This window comes from Belonocnema kinseyi, chromosome 3, assembly GCF_010883055.1.
Source record: "Belonocnema kinseyi isolate 2016_QV_RU_SX_M_011 chromosome 3, B_treatae_v1, whole genome shotgun sequence".
NCBI classification, from domain to species: domain Eukaryota; kingdom Metazoa; phylum Arthropoda; class Insecta; order Hymenoptera; family Cynipidae; genus Belonocnema; species Belonocnema kinseyi.
Window position 1 is genome coordinate 141,320,946 of NC_046659.1, and position 18,268 is coordinate 141,339,213.

Consider the following 18,268-nt stretch of genomic DNA (forward strand, 5'->3'; position numbering starts at 1 on the left):
TTTTTCCTACTCTCAAACTTTTTTCTGTTATTTGCCGTAAGCTAAATATTTGATCCGTACATGACCTTCCTGGCATAAACCCACTTTGGACTTCCCAAATCAGATTAATATTCTATAACAAAATTTCCATTAAATTGTTGAATTTTCAAACCAAAAAGACGAGTAAGTTTCTTTTCAACTAAAATAGATGAATTCTCAACGAAAAATATATACCAGTTGATAATATTTAAATAAAAAAAGATTTATTTTGAAATCAATCTTCAATGTAACTAAAATTGAAGTCCCAACTTACGGCATTAGCCGTAACTAAGTTACAAGTTATTTTTTTAAAGTAATTAAGTTACCCTAAAAGTTACAAAGAACATAACTTTTCGTGGCTTCTTTCCGTGCAACAAGTTACTACCCAACTCTGTTCTCGATTAAAATATTTTTTTTTTTGCTATTATAATTACCCTACCTTTAGCTAATAGTATTCAATTATAATTCAACTATAATAGTATGCCTATAAAATTTCGCCGATTTTGTGAAAACCTTTCTTTTGAAACAATGGCTCATCACAATTAACACCATTATACGCTTTCTAAGCTTACTGATTCAAATTTACGTTACGAAGCATCAATGAGAAGACTTCTTTCACCTTCAGTTTTAAACCTTTTTTCGGAAGATAAGTTGTTGCAAAATCACGAAAGTCGAGGAAAGTTATTGTTCTTCTTATTCGGGTCTCCAGTGAGATTAAAACGCAAATTTCGTAATTTTAAATTAAACTTTGGTTTTAATTGCACTTTCTAGAGAATTAAATCATTTTTACAGTTTTATCGCAGAAATTTCAGTTTTTACTAGAGCATAGCTGAACAAGCGTATATGTTAAATCATAAAATACATTAGAAGAATTGTTTTCCGGATATGAACATAAAACTGAATGAAATGATCAAATGATAAAAAGAAGACAATGGCTGTGGGCACAACTTTCCGCTTGAAGTATTTCACCTGCTGTGATACCCGGATAATTTTGTTACTAGCCAACGAAATTCAAGGTTAAATAAAAAATTATGTATATTTTCAGCTACGATTAGTGATAAAAAAGACAAATTTTATTTAAAAGACCAGTTTTAGAATATTTGAGAAAGCTTATATAGTTTTCGAATAAACATTAACAGTTTAATTAATTTAGATTTGAGAAATCAAATTCGCAAACAATCAAAACTTATCCAAGAGAATTATTCAATTTTGGTTAAAAAACCAAGAATTCAATGATCAAACCAAGAGAACACTTTAAATTAAAAAACCAAAGTAAAAAAGAGAGGAAGAAAAGGGAACCTCCAAATCCACTTCTTTTTTCTCACGTCTTTTATTTATTTTGTTTAGATCACAATACAAGAATATTTGCGCCCCAATCTGATAAATGTATTTCTAGTTTGTTTAATTTCCAAGAATTCATATTTAAATCGAATCAATCATAATTTTTAATTCATCAACAAATTCAGTTAATACATTTTTCAATTTAATTGATAATTTCAGGCAAACTTTACATTTATAAATTTATCAGATTTGGGCGCAAATATTTTTGTATTGTGATTTAAACAAAATAAATAAAAGACGTGAGAAAAAAGAAGGAAGGGATTTTGGAGGTTGCCTTCTTTTTCTTTCCTCTCTTTTTAATTTTTTTTCAATAATCAATAATTATCGATAGTATTTGTTGATTTCGAAAAAGCCCGCGCTTTTTGGCACATGCGCAGTTGAAAACGTCGGCCTTCGCCAATAGCCATCTATCGGATATCAACGAACTAAAACGGAAAAAAGAGTTCCTTTATAGCCTGAGTTCTAAAGGATGCCAACTTTTACTTGAGCTGCGGCATTACTGAACATCCAATTTTTCTGTGGTATTTCAAGAAAATCTCAGGAATTAATAGGTTTCGAAATACTTTAAGGAATTTCGAGTATAATTTCACGAGATTTCAAGGATTTTAAAGTAGTTTAAAATACTTTCGGAGATTTGAAAGGACGTTATAGGATATAGGATTTCAAAGTTTTTAGAGTATATTAAAAAATTAAAAGCGATTTTTTAGAATTTCAAAGAAATCAAGAGATTAGAAGAGATTTTTAGAAATTTCATTTGATTCCAGAGGACTTCAGAATGTTTGAAATTTTTTAACCATTTTATTACCAATTCCAAGATAATTTACGGGATTCGAAAAGTATTTCAAAGGATTATAAAATAATTTTTAAAATATTTATTGAGTAAATGATTAAAAACCATTGGAGAGTTTTTAAAAGGCTTCAACCGAATTAAACTTTTTTTAATGAGTTGTGAAGTTTTTAAATTTTTAATTACTACAGATTTCAATGTTAAAACGATTAGTTCGAAAAAGTAATTTTTTAAGAAAAAGAAAAAATGTGCCTTAGCTAAGATTTGAACCAGAAACGCCACTATACATGAGTGGAGCGCTAACCAATATTACGCTTATGCATAGTGGCATTTCGGGTTCAAACCTTGGCTGGCGCAGTTTTTTTCTTCTTGAAAACTTATTTGTCCGAGCTAATCGTTTAATTTTACAAAAAGTATATATTTTTTGAAATTATCTTTGAATAATTTTTTTGAGCTATGACCTCATAATTTAGTTCCCATCGTGGAAGAGAAACAGAAAAGAGATGAACCGAGACACATTCGCAACGGGGAACCGAACTAAAGTAAAAGTAATGGCCCCTAATCCATTTATTCGAGTGTATAACCTTTAAAGTTTAAAGAGGCGTAGACCATGACGATGTTCCGAATCGTTCCAACGGGTGGCTGCAATAATTAAAAAAAGAGATGTCGAGGCGTTCAAGCGGTTCGACTAAAATCTTGCGTCTTCATTCAATCAGGAAAAAGGCTTCGGTGGTAGTGCAATTTATCGATATCATCCGAGAAAAATAGTCATTGTAACATGTAACTTCAAAACCTATTTCAAATTTCATCACGTCATTCATAAAAATTATCTTGAAAATAAACTCGTAAACAATTTTCGAAAGTTCCTGTTTTGGATTTGGATAGGTTTTCTATATGCCAGGGCAACCTGCAAGTCAGGGACTTTCGAAAATTATAAATTAGTAATTTTCTTGTCTTTATTTTTTTTCTGCTTCCTTCTGACGATTATGTTTTTAATTGAAAATTCATCTACTTGGTTGGAAATTGAACTATTTGTCTGAAAATGGGTATTTTTAAAATTTAAGAAATTTAAATGAGATTAAAATCAAATTTAAAATCCTATTTAATTTCCAATGATCAAGTTAATGTGAAGAAATCCTGAAAATAAAGCCAAGAATCTAACGACCAAATTTGGACAACCAGAATAAAATTTTCCTACTCCAATCTGAAAAAAAAACTTTTTTCTCCTAAAATAGAAAAGAAAAAATTGTCCTTCCTTCTGGACAAAAATAAAAAAAGGAAAGAGAAATGAGAAGGCAACCAACCAAATCCCCTTCCTTCACTTTTTTATTTTTATTTCTTCCGTGTTTTTGCCAATCATCGAATCACAATAAAAAAAAAACATTTGTAAAAAATCATCACCAACGTTTGGGCACTCATGCAGCACCCTTATCAAGGCAAAAATAAAAAAATAAATAAAATTGAAAATAAAAGAAATTTTAAAGCTGACAGGAACAGCAACGCAACCATGATGCCCCCCCCCCCCTCTCTGATGGAGAGAGCATCGTGTTTGCATTGCTGTTCCTGTCCACTTAACATTATTTTCCTTTTTCTTTTTGCCTTGATAAGGGTGCTAAATACGTGACGAAACGATGGTGATTATTTTTTACAAATGTTTTTTTTGTGGTTTGATAATGACAGGGGAAAAAAGACGGAAGAAATAAAAAGATATTATTTTTGTTCAGGAGGAAAGACAATTTTTTACTTTTCATTTTTAGGAGAAAAAAGATTTTTTTTTAGATTGCAATAGGAATATTTTATGGTGGTTGTCCAAATTTGGTCTTTAGATTCTTTGTTTTATTTTCAGGAATTCTTCACATTGGTATTTTCAATGGAAAAGTCAACTTATTTGGGGAAAAAGTTTAATTATTTTGTTAAAAAATCAACCTTTTTGGTTGAAAATTTGTTTATTTTCTTTTGCAATTATTATTATTATTTTTTTTTACTTAAAATTAAACTTTTTCATTTGCTGTTGAAAAGTAATCTTTTCATATGAAAATTCGCTGTTTATGGTAGAAAATTAATCTTCTTGGTTTGAAATTTGCTCTTTTGGGGTAAAAAATTAATATTATTGGTTGAAAATAATTTTTGTTTTGTTTCAAAATTCGACTCTTATTGTATAAATTTTATTTTTGTTGAACTATTAAATTTTTTGTTAAGAATTCATATTTTCGTTGAAAATTAAACTGTCTTATAAAAACTTCGCCTTTCTGACTCGAAAATGCAAATATTAAAAATACAACTGTTATTTTTTGAAGTTTAATCTTTTTTATTAGAAAATCAACTTTGTGGTTAGAAGTTCAACCTTTTTGTTGAAAGTTCCTTTTTTTTCGTTCAAAATTAATTTATTTTAACTTATAATGTAACTTTTTCATTTTTTGTTAAAAATTAATGTTTTTCAGTTAGTATGCAACTATTGTTTAAAACTGAATGTATTTTGTTAAATTTTTTTTTTTTTTTAAATAAAAAATTAACTTTCTTGGTTGAAAACTATCTCTTGTTGAAAATTGTTATTTCTTTGTTGTTGAAATATCAGCTATTAGTTTGATTGCAAAATACCTGTTCTATCAAAAATTCTATTATTTGGTTAAAAATTAAACTATTTTGTTGGAAAGTCAATTATTTTGTGAAAATTTTGTCTTTTTTAGTAATAAATTAATCTCCTTGTTTGAAATATCAAACATTTCATTCTTGGTTAAGAATTTATCTTCATAGGTTGAAAGCTTATTTCTTTTGTTAAATTTGTTTTTTAATATTAACTATGTAATTAATTTTTCGTTGAAAATTCATATTTTTCCTGAAAATTCGAATGCGTTCTAAAAAATTCATCTTTTTGGCTTGAAAATGCAAATATTAAAAATACAACTGTTATTTGTTGAATTTTCCTCTTTTTTTAATTAAAAATTCGACCATTTGGTAGAAAATTCAACTATTTCGTTGAAAGTTCAACTATTTTGTTGAAAAATCTCGGTTTTTTTGCTTTTAATTTCAACTAATTGCTAAAAATTCAACTATTTTGTAGAAAATTTAGCTTATTTTCAAAAATTCTTTTTTTTTGGTAGAAAATTAAATTGTCTTGTTGAAAATGTGTCATTTTGGTTTTAAAATCCATCTTTTTTCGACGAAACATCAATTTTTACATTTGTTGTTGAAAATTCATCTTTGTAGATTGAAAATTGATTTTTCTTTTTGGTTGAGGATCCAACAGTTTGGTTGAAAATTCCAATCTTCCTGAAAATTCAAACCTTGTTCAAAATTGTATTTTTTGTTGTTAAAATATCTACTATTACATTTTTGGTTTTTAAAAATTATTTTTTTTTTAATTCAACCGTCTTCTAGAAAAATGTATTTTTAATTTTAAAATGCAACTGTTTTTGGTTGAAGTTTAATCATTTTTGTTTAAAAATTCGATCATTTACATTCAAGTTCAAGTATTTGGTAAAAGTTCAACTATTTTGTTTAATATAAACTATTTCGTCAAAAATTCGTTTTCTTTTTTGTAAAAAATTAATTTTCTTGTTACAATTTTTTTTGTTTGTTCTAAAATCCATCATCTTTGGATGAAATATTGACTATTTTTTTTTTTTGAAAATACGTCTTTTGTAGGTTAAAACTTTGAACTATTATTAAAAAATTCATCTATTTTGTTGAAAATTTAATTGTTTTTAAAAATTAGTTGCTTTTGTTGGTGTTAAAATATCAACTATTACATTTTTCGTTAAGAATTTATCTTTCTTGTTTGAAAGTTCGATCATTTCGTTGATAATAATCTTTGTAGTTTGACATTCAACAATTTGGTTTAAAAAATCGATTATTTTGTTATAATTTATTTATTTGCTTGAAAATTTAACGATATCGGCAAAAAGTCATCCTTTTGTTGAAAAATGGTACTTTGGGACTGAAAATTAATCTTTTGCAATAAATGAATTCGACATTCTTAAATTTTAATCTGAAATTGTTTTATTCTTTTATCAAAGACTCTATGTTAAACATGTTACAAGAAAAAAAGGCTGGTCTTTGAATATTATTAGTCAAGGAAAATGAATAATTGATTAAATTAAACACCTGAAAAAATCCTGGAAATTTTGAAACTGAAGTTTGTGGCCAGCCTGGTTTTTCTGTTTGGTTGAAAATATAAAATAGCTTTCACCAAGTTCCGCTTCCGTTAAATTGTGCCAAACTCTCATGCCATGGGTTTCCTTTTTTTTTACAAGTACCTTGCAATATAAATCCTTTTAATCGAAAAGAAATCTATTTTTTCATTAAGAATTTGATGCAAAAAGAGCATGAAGAAGATTCAAAATTAAAATTCAGATTTTAAAATCTTTTTCATCTTAAATTCTTTTAATTGAGTCTTAATATTTTTATCTCTATTTCCGGAAGGTAATGTTTCAATTTAAATTTTCGTAAAAAGGATGCATTAAATATTATCAATGTTAGAAATACATTCAATTTTTTGTTAATGTTTCTTTTCCTATTTGGAAAACGTAATAATCTACAAAGACTGATTTAGATTTTTAAAATCACCTACAAATATAAATCCTTAAAAATGATATAAGTTTGCCTTGTAATGTTTCACATGTGTAGAATCTCGCATATAGTGTAATTTGCGATAAATTTTATTCATAAATTTATTTATTTAAATTAAAAACAATCCACGAGGGTTTGTTTTAAAAACCTAATTGCATCTAATGAATAGATAACTTAACAAAGGAAACTAATTGTGGTGGTACTATTATGTTATATTTTTTTCTTGTAACTCTCTTATACTCCCCCGTTTCTTCTCTTTAACATATCACCTTAATTTGCATTGATGAGCTTATTGTCAAGTAATTAAAACGCGAATACGAGCATGGAAGAACAACGAACCGCAGTTTTCACTCCTGTGTCCCAGAAGATCATCAACTCGTAAAATAAGTACCGTACGTTTCCTGCAAATAATTTCTTACAGGTGATCAGTTCTTAATTATGCAAAGTGATAAAAGCCAATGAGATGCCCCCAAGCCATTTATTTATCTACGTTTCAATCCCGAATCAGGCTAGTAACTGGAAAATTGCTCGGACTGCTCTCTAAATCTGATTCAGTAAAATATAACTGATTTTCAGATAACTGGAAAATGACCGAGAATTTAATTAAAATGCCGGCAATTTACTTCTGATCGTAGTAAAATTCAGGTTTTCCTTATTTTAATAATTTTGATAAATTTAGAAAATTGATTCCTATTTTATCTACAATGTCAGATTTTTCAGATTATCTCAGTTTACTCTTGTCTCTAATTAAATCGTAATGTATTATTAATTTTTTATTTTACTTATTCAGAAATTAGACTAGTTGTTTGAACATTTATTTACTTTGTGAAAAATAATCTTTATGGTTCAAAATCATTCTTTTTGGTATAAAATGCAGCTACACAGTTGGAGATTCATGATTTTAGTTGAAAATTCGTCAGTTTGGTTTCAAATGAATTCCTTGAATTGAAAATTTCAATGTCCATTTTTGGTTGAAATTGATCTTTTCTTGTTCAAAATTCTCTTTATCTAAAATAGGCAGAACAAGTGCATTTTATCTGCCCGTGGAGCGGCAGCAAAATAGCACTTTATGGTACTGCGACAAAAGGCACGTAAAGCGACAGCAACGAGGAAGGAGTGAGTGATAAAGTATCGTATGCACCACAGCCGGCGGTAAAGTTGTTTTATACTCGGATGTAGTTTTAAATTCTGCATACTCGTATAAAGTTCAACTTTACTGCCTAGGTACATAATCTACTATTTTCTTTGCATGTTAATTTTCTTGTTTAAAAACTCTTCTTTTCGGTTAAATATTCAAGTATTCCAGTTGAACATTTATAATTTTATTCGAAATTTAATCTTTTAGGTTGGAAAAAAGTCACTTGGTTGAAAGCTAAACTCTTTTGTTGAACATTAATTTTTTTTGAACATTCATAATTTTCATTAAAAATTGGTGCCTTTGGTTGAAATATGAGCTAGTTAATAAAAAACCTGTATTTTCTATGTCTGAAAAGGAATTTTCGCCGAAAATCGGACTATTTTGTTGAAAATTTGTTTTTTTGTTTGTTTGAAAATTATTTCGTTTTTTAAACTGAAAATGTAACTATTATTTCAGTTGAATATTCCATAATTTTATATAAAATTTGATCTCTTCGGCTGAGCTTTTTTTTACTACAAATGTAATTATTCTATTTTTGGTCGAAAATGAATATTTTTGGTCAAAACCTCAATTATTCTACTTAAAGTTGACAACTTTGGTTGAAAATTAATAACTTTGTTTAAAAATGTAACTATTTTTTCCAATTGAATATTCCATACTTTTAGTTAAATATCCTTCCATTTGATTGAACATTAATTGTTTGAATTGAAAATTGAATTATTTAAGTTTTGATTGACAACTTATATTTGTTAGTAAAAATTAATTTTCAGTTGTTGAAAATTCAACTGTTTCAGTTACAGATCGATTGTTTTAGTTGAAAACTCGTTTTTTTTGTTTATTATTAATTTTTCGAGCTAAAAGTTTAACTATAACATTTTTTGTTGAAAATTGTTATTTTTTGTGAAAAATTTGAGCATTTATTTCCAAATTAACTTCTTTTGAAATTTTTTGCTCTGTTCTGATCAAGGATGTTTAGAATCGTCTGCTATAGTGAAAAATTTTATTATTTGGTTGAAAGTTTAATTATCTTTTTAGTAATACACTTTTTTTATTAAAAATTTATATGTTCGTTTTGAAAATTTAACTTTTTAGTCTAAAATTCACCTGTTACAACTTAAAACTTCAACAACTTGGTTCAAATGCTTTTTCTTTTTTAACTTAAAAAATCTTTCTTTTTCAACAATTTCCTTCATTTTTTAAAATTTAATATTTTTTTAGATAAAAGTACAACACTTCGGTTGGAAAATAATCTGTTTTGGTTGACGGTTCAACCATTTTCTTGAAATTATTCCTTTTTATTCTACCTGAAAATTTTTTTCTACTTAATATTTAAATATGCCATTTTTGGTTGGAAATCGAAACTTTTTAGTTTAAAATTTAACAATATTAGTTAAAGATTGATATATCATTTAAAAAATCATCACTCTATTTAAAAATACAATTATTCGTTGGAAAATCTTTCATTTGAAAATGTAACAGTTTTGTAAAGTCATCCTTTTGATTTTTGAATTCAACTATTTGGTGCAAAATTCACATTTTCAAGTTGGTTTGGAAATTCTCCTCTTTTGGTGATAATAAAACATTTTTCAGACAATACATTTTTGACTCAAAATTCATATTTTTGGTTAAAAAATGTTTTAAAATTTATTGAAAATTATTTTTTGTTGTGAGGATTAACTTTTTGAAATCAAAATCGAACCATTATATTTTTTATTTGAAGATTCCACTATCTGGTTCAAAATTTATTCTTTTTAGTTGAAAATTCAACTATAAGTTTAAAAGTCAACTGCTTTTGTTGATACTTTGTTACGAATAAATTTGTTGTTGAAAATTCATCACTTTTTTTAAATTCATCTCTGGTTAAAAGTTCATAATTTGAGTTAAAAATTAATATTTCTTGATTGTTTAAAGCGTTCGTAATTTAATTCAACATAATATGGTACCCACATGAATTTTATTTAAAAGAATTTATCCCTATATTTTTTTAATCACCTTATTCTGCTGTTTTTAGAGACTATCAATTTGAAATCTTCTTTTCTTATTTTGACTTGTGAACAGTGTTATTGTAGAAAAAAAGTTTTTTTTAAAAGTTTAAGTGTGACTGTTACACTGCATTTTACTATGTCAAACAATTAAATACAAAATAAAAAACTCATTTATCAGTTGAAATCCCTAATATTGATTTAAATAATTGAATGTTTACTAATTCAGATTTAAAAAGTGCTCCTGAAAATTAATTTGGAATATTTTCAATAACAACAAAATTAACTAACAAAACATTTCAGAAAAGATCTGACAATTTTCGTCTAGTAGTAAAATTTCTCCAATTTCTAATCGTATTGAAAGTCTATCGATGTATCACACTTTCATTTATTTAAATAGTGCAAACCATTTTCGCAACGATGCATTTATCATTAATAGGGATGCAAATTAAATCGCATATTTAACATTAATTAAATAAAAATTTTGAACCTTATTTAGAGGTCCGTGAAACAATTAATGATAAAGCTTTTTGCATATCCATTATTCCTTTTTAAATGATTCCAAGTAAGGTCCTTTTCTCGATCAGACAATATCTTCTGTTCCTTTTTTATTTAAAATTTTGAAACAATGTTCCTATTGCTTCAAGAATTATAGTAAATTTTTTCTGTTTACAGTTTTTGCTAGTCGACCGTGATACAAAATTAGAAAAAGTAATTTTTTTCTAATTTGAATCCACTTTCTTTGAAAAAGGTGAATTTAATTTTCCATAGCTCAAATTAAAGAAACAGGCTGTTATTTTTTTTCATGGAATAGAAAAATTTGCGTGGTGTTAAAAGTTTCTCAAAGTAAAAGAAAAAGGCAAAACTGACGTTGTCGGAATTCTTTAAAAACCACGACAAAATTTTCCCCAAAATAACAGTACGTTTGATTGATGCTGAGAAATTTTAAGTTTGATATGTTCAACTTTTTTTTTTAATTTGCATTTAACTCAGTCAAATAAAAAGTTTTTTTTTATATTTGAAACTTTACACTATTAGCTCTATTCCCCTCTTTTCTCCTTTTTAAAAAAGTTTCTAAGAACTGAATTGATAGAATCCAAACAGAAAAGCCAACTATGTTTGGTTCAAATTCAACTGTTTTTGAATTGAAAAGTCTACTATTATGTTTTTGGTTCAAAATTCACCTCTTTTAGTTAAAGAATCTATTTTTTTTTGTTAAAACTTAGTCTGTTGAATCCAACTTTTTTTAAACTGAGAATTGAAATTATTTTTCGTGTAAATATTAATTATTAAATTTTTCATTCAGAACTCACCTTTATTGGTTGATAATTCAACAATTTGTAGACAATTAAAATTTTTTATTTTTTGCTGAAAATTAATTTCTTTTTCTTTGTCCCCAAAAATTAATGTCTTAAAGTGAAAAGTGAATTTTGTTTAAAATTCTTATTTTTTAGTAGGAAATTTATTTTCCTGCTTTAAAAGTTATTTTTTGAGTTGGAAACTTAACTATTTAAAAAAAACAACTAGTTTTTGTTGTTGAAAATTAATGTTTAGAACTGAAAATTGATCTTTTTAAAGTGAAAATTCAACAATTTGGTTAAAAATGGAAATATTTTGTTAAAAATTCGGATTATTAGGTAGACCATTACTTTTCCTGGTTAAAAAATAATTTTTCTGGGTTGAAAATTTAACCGTTATAGAAGATAACTTGTTTATTTTGCTGAAAATTATTTTTTTTTAATGGAAATTTGATTATTACATTTTTGCATGAAAAATTGTAGTTTTAAAAGTGAAAATTGAACTATTCTGTTGAAAATGCAAATATTTGGTTAAAAATTCGTATTTTTAGGTAGAAAATGGATTTGCTCAGTTAAAAATTTATTTCTCTAAGTTCAAAGTTTAATTATTTTGGTAGAAAAATCAGATTTTAAGTTGCTGAAAATTAATTTTTTTGTCATAATTCAACTGTTGGGCCAAAAAAGCATATGTTTTGTTGAAAAATGGTATATTTTAGTAAAAAATTCATCTTCCTGGTTAAAAATTTAACTGTTTCGGCAGAAAACTCGTTTTTTATTATTGAAAATAAATTCTTTCTAAATAAAATTCGTATTTTTAGGTAGAAAATAAATTTTCCCAGTTAAAAAATTATCTTTCTAGGTTGAAAATTTAATTATTTTGATAAAAAAACTCGTTCTTTTGCTGAAAATAAATTTTTTTTAAAGTGAAAATTCAACTTTTGAGCTGAAAATATATGCATTTTGTTAGAAATCAGTATATTTTAGTAAAAACATTATCTCTGGGCTAATAATTTATCTGTTTGGTAGAAAAATAGTTTTATGTTTTTGATAACTAAGTTTTCTAACTGAAAATTCAACTATAACATATTTGGTCGAAACTCGATCTTTTTCAAATGAAAATTGAACTATTTTTTTGAAAATTCGATTATTCTATTGAAAATTCGAATTCTTAGGTTTAAGAATCAAGATATCATAACTGACGTCCTTCCAAATAATAAACATTATTTTTAATCAAAAATGTTTAAATTCGCAAAAAAACATCAATTTTAACCATGTTTTTCGCAATTGAATTTTTTCTGACCGTCTTCTTACCAATTTTTGAAAAATGATTTCATTTTAATAAATGACGGATTATTTTTTCCGGAAAAACATTCTCTACAATTCTGCTGTTTCCAATTTCAAAAATAACTAAATAATCTTAAATATATAATTATTTGTTTAAAAAAATTTTGTTTACAAAAAAGTCATTCTAACGATTTGAGTCATAGAAAGATTTACTTTCAAAATTGGAAACAGTTGAGTTGTAGAGAATATTTTTCCGGAAAAAATTATCCGTCGTTTATTAAAATTCCATTTTTTTTAATTTGATAAAAAGCGATCAGAAAAAATTCAATTGCAAAAAAATGGTTAAAATTAAAGTTTCTTTGTTGTGAATTTTATTAACATTTTTCATAAAAAATAATGTTTTTTGATTTGAAATGACATGGCAACTACCTCAACGGGATCGAGGCTTGGTCGTTAAATTGTTAACAAATTATATTCCTGCGTTGAAAAATTAATTGTTTTGGTAGAAACCTATTTTTTTCTGAAAATTAATGTTCTCTAGTGAAAAGTGAACTGTTAAATTTTTGGTTGAGAATTGATATATTTTAAGTGAAAATTCAACTATTTAAGAAACTGTTTTGCATAAATTTTCTTTTTGTTTAAAATTCGTATTTTCGGTTTACAGACATAACTTTTTGTAAAAAAATTCGCCTTTAACCATTTGACTGACTTCTTTTCTTTCTTAAAAAATCCTAGTATGTTCGAAAATTCAACTATTTGGTTGTAAATGGAACAGATTGGTTGAGAATTATTTTTTTTTAATCCACCTCTTTTTGTGGAAAATTAATTTGAGTTGTCATTCAAAATGCAATAAATGTCGCTTCGGAATCTTAGGAAGATGTACCTACATAAAATTGAACTTTAAAAAATACAACCAATTCACGACAATTCTTGAACCAATAGAAAAATTCTTTCTCTTGAAAGTTAAATGTTTCAAATTAAAAGAACAAACAGAAGATATTGCCCGATCGGAAAAATTTGCAGGTGGTTAAAGTTCAGAGATAAAAAAAGTTATGATACAAGCAGTCCTGGAAATTAAGGACTCAGTTGGAAAGCAGGTGTTTGAAAAAATGCAAAATTCTGTCAAAGCTTTCCAAATCGGGCCTCTTGTGTTGTTTATGGCAATGGTAAAGAGACAATGGACAAATTTGTCGACCTTTTGGATTTAGAAACATTGTACAGGATGTTGCTTCTACAGTAGATGGCATACCTGGCCAATATGAATTTGGCCAGATTACTGTTTAACCTCGCCAATAAGAATGGTTCGTTCAGACAATAATGGTCAGTTCCCTCTAATTCCCCCACCCCCCGCCCTAAAACTAAATACCTCTTGCCTACGCAGTCAGGTAAATGTCAAGTTTTATGAACATGCTCTTTTCCCAAATCTTTTCAAATCCACTGCTATCTCCAGGGCTGCATCCTACTCGTTGCTAATCTAAAATAAATCAGTGTGTGTTCCATACTTTCGCAAATTATTTCAAATTTCACTAATTGAAAATAAAATATCAAAAGTTTCGATGCCAAAAATTGCTGTAAGCTTCATGAAGAGGGTTTTTCTTTTGATAAATGAGAAAATTAGATATGAAATATTTTCTCATTTATTCTGGAAGATAAGTGTCTTTAGCAACCTTTTTTTTCCCAGTTTTATTTTATCAACAAACACTGTTCCAACTATAATTGAAATAATAGATTCGAACTTTATCTTGTAATCTCTTATTTGCAATATAAATTAAATCAATATTTCAGCGCTGTTTCTAGTTTATTTAAAAATCTCAAGCAATGTTCCTATTGCTTCAGACATTATAGTAAACTTTTGTTGTTCACAGTTTTTGCTAGCTAATCGCAATAACAAAAATCTTTAACACTATCTTGAAAAGAAAATGGAATTATTTCCTTTTGCTTCAGTAAAACCGTTTGACAATATTGATATTTTAGAAATACATAAATACTTGTTACCTAATCTTTTTTCAAAAAAACAAAATTTTTAAAATTTGGAAATGTTGTTTGGACTAGGAAGTTGTTATTTGAAAGGGAGCATCAGGTGTTTGAGGATGACAGTTTGGATTTGGTTGAATAAGGTGATATGAATTGATTGAAAATTGATAAAAATATTGTTGTTCACTTACTTGCGGAGCCATTTGAAGACACTCATAATCCCCATGACACATGTAGCACAACGGCGAAATAATCGTAAATAAAAATGAACAACACCGCAGAAACAAGTAAACGGTTTTGCGAAAATGCTAGTGCGTTTCAAAGGCCGAACGCGCGTTTCTATTTCACTATTCGTACTGATACTGACCGTACTGCTACCGACACGGTACCTCTCGTTTGTCTGAATCTGAACTCTGGGTACTAGACGACGAGTACTTCTCCCTCCCTTCGGAGCAAGTACATCATTGCTTCGATACGCTTTCGATATTCCTACCGAAATCGGCTCTTGCATCCTTCCCACGAAATTACTGGTACCCGGAAGTCAAAATTATATCGTTTTTATAACAATTTTTAGTAAAAAAAGAAAATTTTTTAAATAACTATTTATTTTTTAAGTTTCTTAATTTGTTTATTTGCTTTAAAGTTACACTGCCGTGCAAAAGTTTCAGGCCACCTCTTTTTTATGACTGAATAAATTTTCTTAATTTCAATTATACCAGAGCTAAACAAATTTATCTTTAAAAGGTTGATTGTTTTCGATTGTTTTTTTTTTTTTTTAATTTTCAATAACTTCCGAAATAGTCAACGTTTTTCAATGTTCTTGGGCTCATTTTGAAGCTTTTTTTTTCTTTTTATCTTAAGAGCTTATGAGTATAAATCGTAAACATTTTCTTTTCGAATTGGAAGAACTTGAAATTATATCAAAAAAGTTTAAAAAATTGTAATGTTACTTTTGATAACAAAAATATTTTTTGTAAGACATATGAAACATATAATCATGAAGTTTCTATGTAATTTCCTCAAAATATATATTTATTTAACTTTTATTCTGATTTGCCGACAGATAAGATGTTTTCAAAATTTTACAACTTTTTTATTACAACTTCAAGTTCTTGGAATTCGAAAATAAATTTATTTCAATTAATATTCTCAAGCTGTTGTGATATGGTGACAAAATAGCTTTAAAATGAAACCAAGAACATTGAAAAATGTTGATTATTTCGTCTTTTTAACACTTCTAAATATCTCTTAAAATTAATCTAACTTTTTCTACAAATAATACGTGCTCAATTGTTATTTATAAATCCAAATTTTAAGGAAATTTTTTTCCAATGCACAGCATTTTCTAAAAGTTGTAGGACAAATTTAGTTGATTTTAAAAGTTATTTAAAAGTTCTGAAAATTTTTAAAAAATAATTTTAAATTTGAAAAAATTAAAAGTAACTTCTAGTCTTCTCAAGATTTTAAAATAAAATTTTAAAGCTTTTCAAGAATGCTTAAACTTTTGAAAATGTAAATAATTTAATTACTAATTTAAGAACTTTTGCGTTAAAAAAATTTAATTTTTAATTTTTCTAGCCTAAAACAACTTAATAATGTAACTTTGAAAATGTTTAAAGTTCATTGATGCATTGTCTAATTTAGAATATTGAAAATGTTAACGTGGATTTATATTTCCGAAACTTAATCTAAATCTTTGAACTCTATAATTTATGAATGTTCATAATTTTGAATTTTGCAGTTTAAATTCATTAAACTTGAAATTATTTATTTGAAAAGTGTAAGTGCTAAATAAACTAATAAACTAATAAACTAATTAACTAATAAAAAAAAACGTTGAACTTTACAATTTTAATTATAAGTCAAGTTGTTGAACTTTTATGTACGAATAACGTACGTACGTAACTTCAAATTTAAATTATTTTTTGTTTGGTGGATCATTAATTTCTTTGACTAAAAATTTCACTATTTCATTTTTGCTATGATATTCATGTTTTTCAGTTGAAAATTGTCTTCTTTTGTTAAAAAATCGCCTTTTTTACTCGAAAATTCAATTATTTTGGTAGAAAATCTATTGTTTTGTGTTGTAAATTCAACTTTTTTTTTTAAATTCGTTTTTATGATGTGAAAACTACAAAATTTTCGGTAAGATTTTTTTTTTATCTAATCACAAAATCTTTCCTGATTTAAAGTTAAACTCTTTTGTTTAAAAATTGTGATTTTGAATTAAATTAAGTTTTCTTTTTTAATTATTCGATAGTGTTCATACGAATATCATATACCAAAAAAAACTGTTGAATACAAATTGCTAATTTTTTTTTGTATTTTCTTTTAGAAAAGGAAAAAAATGAGCAATAAAGTACAAGTTTTTACAATTCAAAAATTTGTATAACTTTTTAATCATATTTTTTTTACATCGTTGCAGAAATCTACAAGCTGTTACAGGAAATTACGGGATTTTACTTTTTTTTTACATTTGGGCGATTGAAGCAGTAAAATGCTTTTAATGTTACGTAAGTTATTGTAGAAATCTAAAATTCTGTACAACAAAAATAGAAATTATCGCTTTTTGTATTACAATATATCACATTTAACTATAGTTTGATTATTAAAAATTGAACAACAAATCATTTTACAGGAAAATTCTGAATCTGATCAAAATTAAGCAAGTTTATTTATTTATTTAAGAGTTAATAAATAAATTAAATTTAAACATATTTTAACTTTAAAAATGAAAAAATTTCAATTTGAAAGTTTCAGTACGTAAACATACGTAAATGTCCGATTAAAATTGTATAAACTATTCTTAAATTTAAAATAATTTAAGAATAATAGATGAATAATTAAGCGCTCTTGTTCAATTAGGAAAGGACACAAGGTACAAAAAATGTTTAATAACAAAATTGTTTAAAAATTAGATCTGAAAATTTGCTTTCAACCTTTTTTCCTCACGAGACACGTGGTGGGAATGTGTTCGTGAAAGCCCAAGGAGCCTTAACAAAAGAGAATTCACAATCTTTAAATTTCATGTTATGGTAGGTCATAAAAGGTTCTTCGCGAAGACGCGAATAAATATATCATATACATTACTGTTTTAATCCCAATATTAAAAAAGTTTCTCTTATGCCAACAAGATAAACAGTATATTTTTTAAATTTATATAATAACTCTAGACCGTTTAGTTTTACCAGACATTTTTTAATTTAATAATTTTTAGGGTGTTTTTAGTATGTTTCCCGTATAGACTTAATATCTTAAAAGAATTTTACAATCTACAAGAAAATATATAATTAACACATTATCCTCCAGGGGAAATTTTCACTTCATGGCAATAGTTCCTACTTACATTCACATCTCAAAAATTATTTTATACCAGAATTGTCCACAATTTCACCGGTGAAATAATCGACTTTATTCGGCGACGAATTAGCCGCAACTACTTGGCAAGATCGTCTTCTGAAATCTTGACTTTACCCTGATCTCAGACGACCTTCTTCTTCTGTTTATATTTTTTTGGGGGACAAATGATATACCAATTATTTCCTTCAAAACTGGCATTATAGAAGTAAGCAGAATTCCTAATTTATAAACTCTAATTAGGTACTCGAAAACATTTGTTTTCTTTCCTATTGTCAATTTTAATTATTCTGGAATAAAAAAAAAACTTGTCGTTTTCAAATAGAAAAGTCTCACAGACTATGGTAACATTATTTCTCTCTTAATAAAATTATTTCTTCAACTAATTTGTAACCATCAATGTAAACTGTCGAGAAAAAATGAAGGAGTGAAAATGCTCCATTCAATCCAATCCTTTGAGAATTAATATAAGTATATTTTAGGAAGATTTAAATGAGATTAAAATCAAATTTAAATTCCT

At 26.4% G+C, this 18,268-nt stretch overlaps 1 protein-coding gene across 4 annotated transcripts in view; it reads right to left on the bottom strand.

The window, feature by feature from the left end:
• Window positions 1-17,832, bottom strand: part of LOC117168990 — an 85,246-nt gene extending 67,414 nt beyond the window's left edge. For 3 of the 4 annotated variants that reach the window (XM_033355020.1, XM_033355017.1, XM_033355015.1), the window contains exons 1-2: window positions 17,738-17,832; window positions 14,583-14,918 (exon numbers count right to left, since the gene is read on the bottom strand). In XM_033355020.1, the coding sequence (XP_033210911.1) occupies window positions 14,583-14,902 (320 nt within the window). In that variant the 5' untranslated portion in view covers window positions 14,903-14,918; window positions 17,738-17,832. The remainder of the gene's footprint in view (window positions 1-14,582; window positions 14,919-17,737) is intronic. The other variant, XM_033355016.1, reaches the window with a different exon arrangement.
• Window positions 17,833-18,268: the final 436 nt, after the last annotated feature.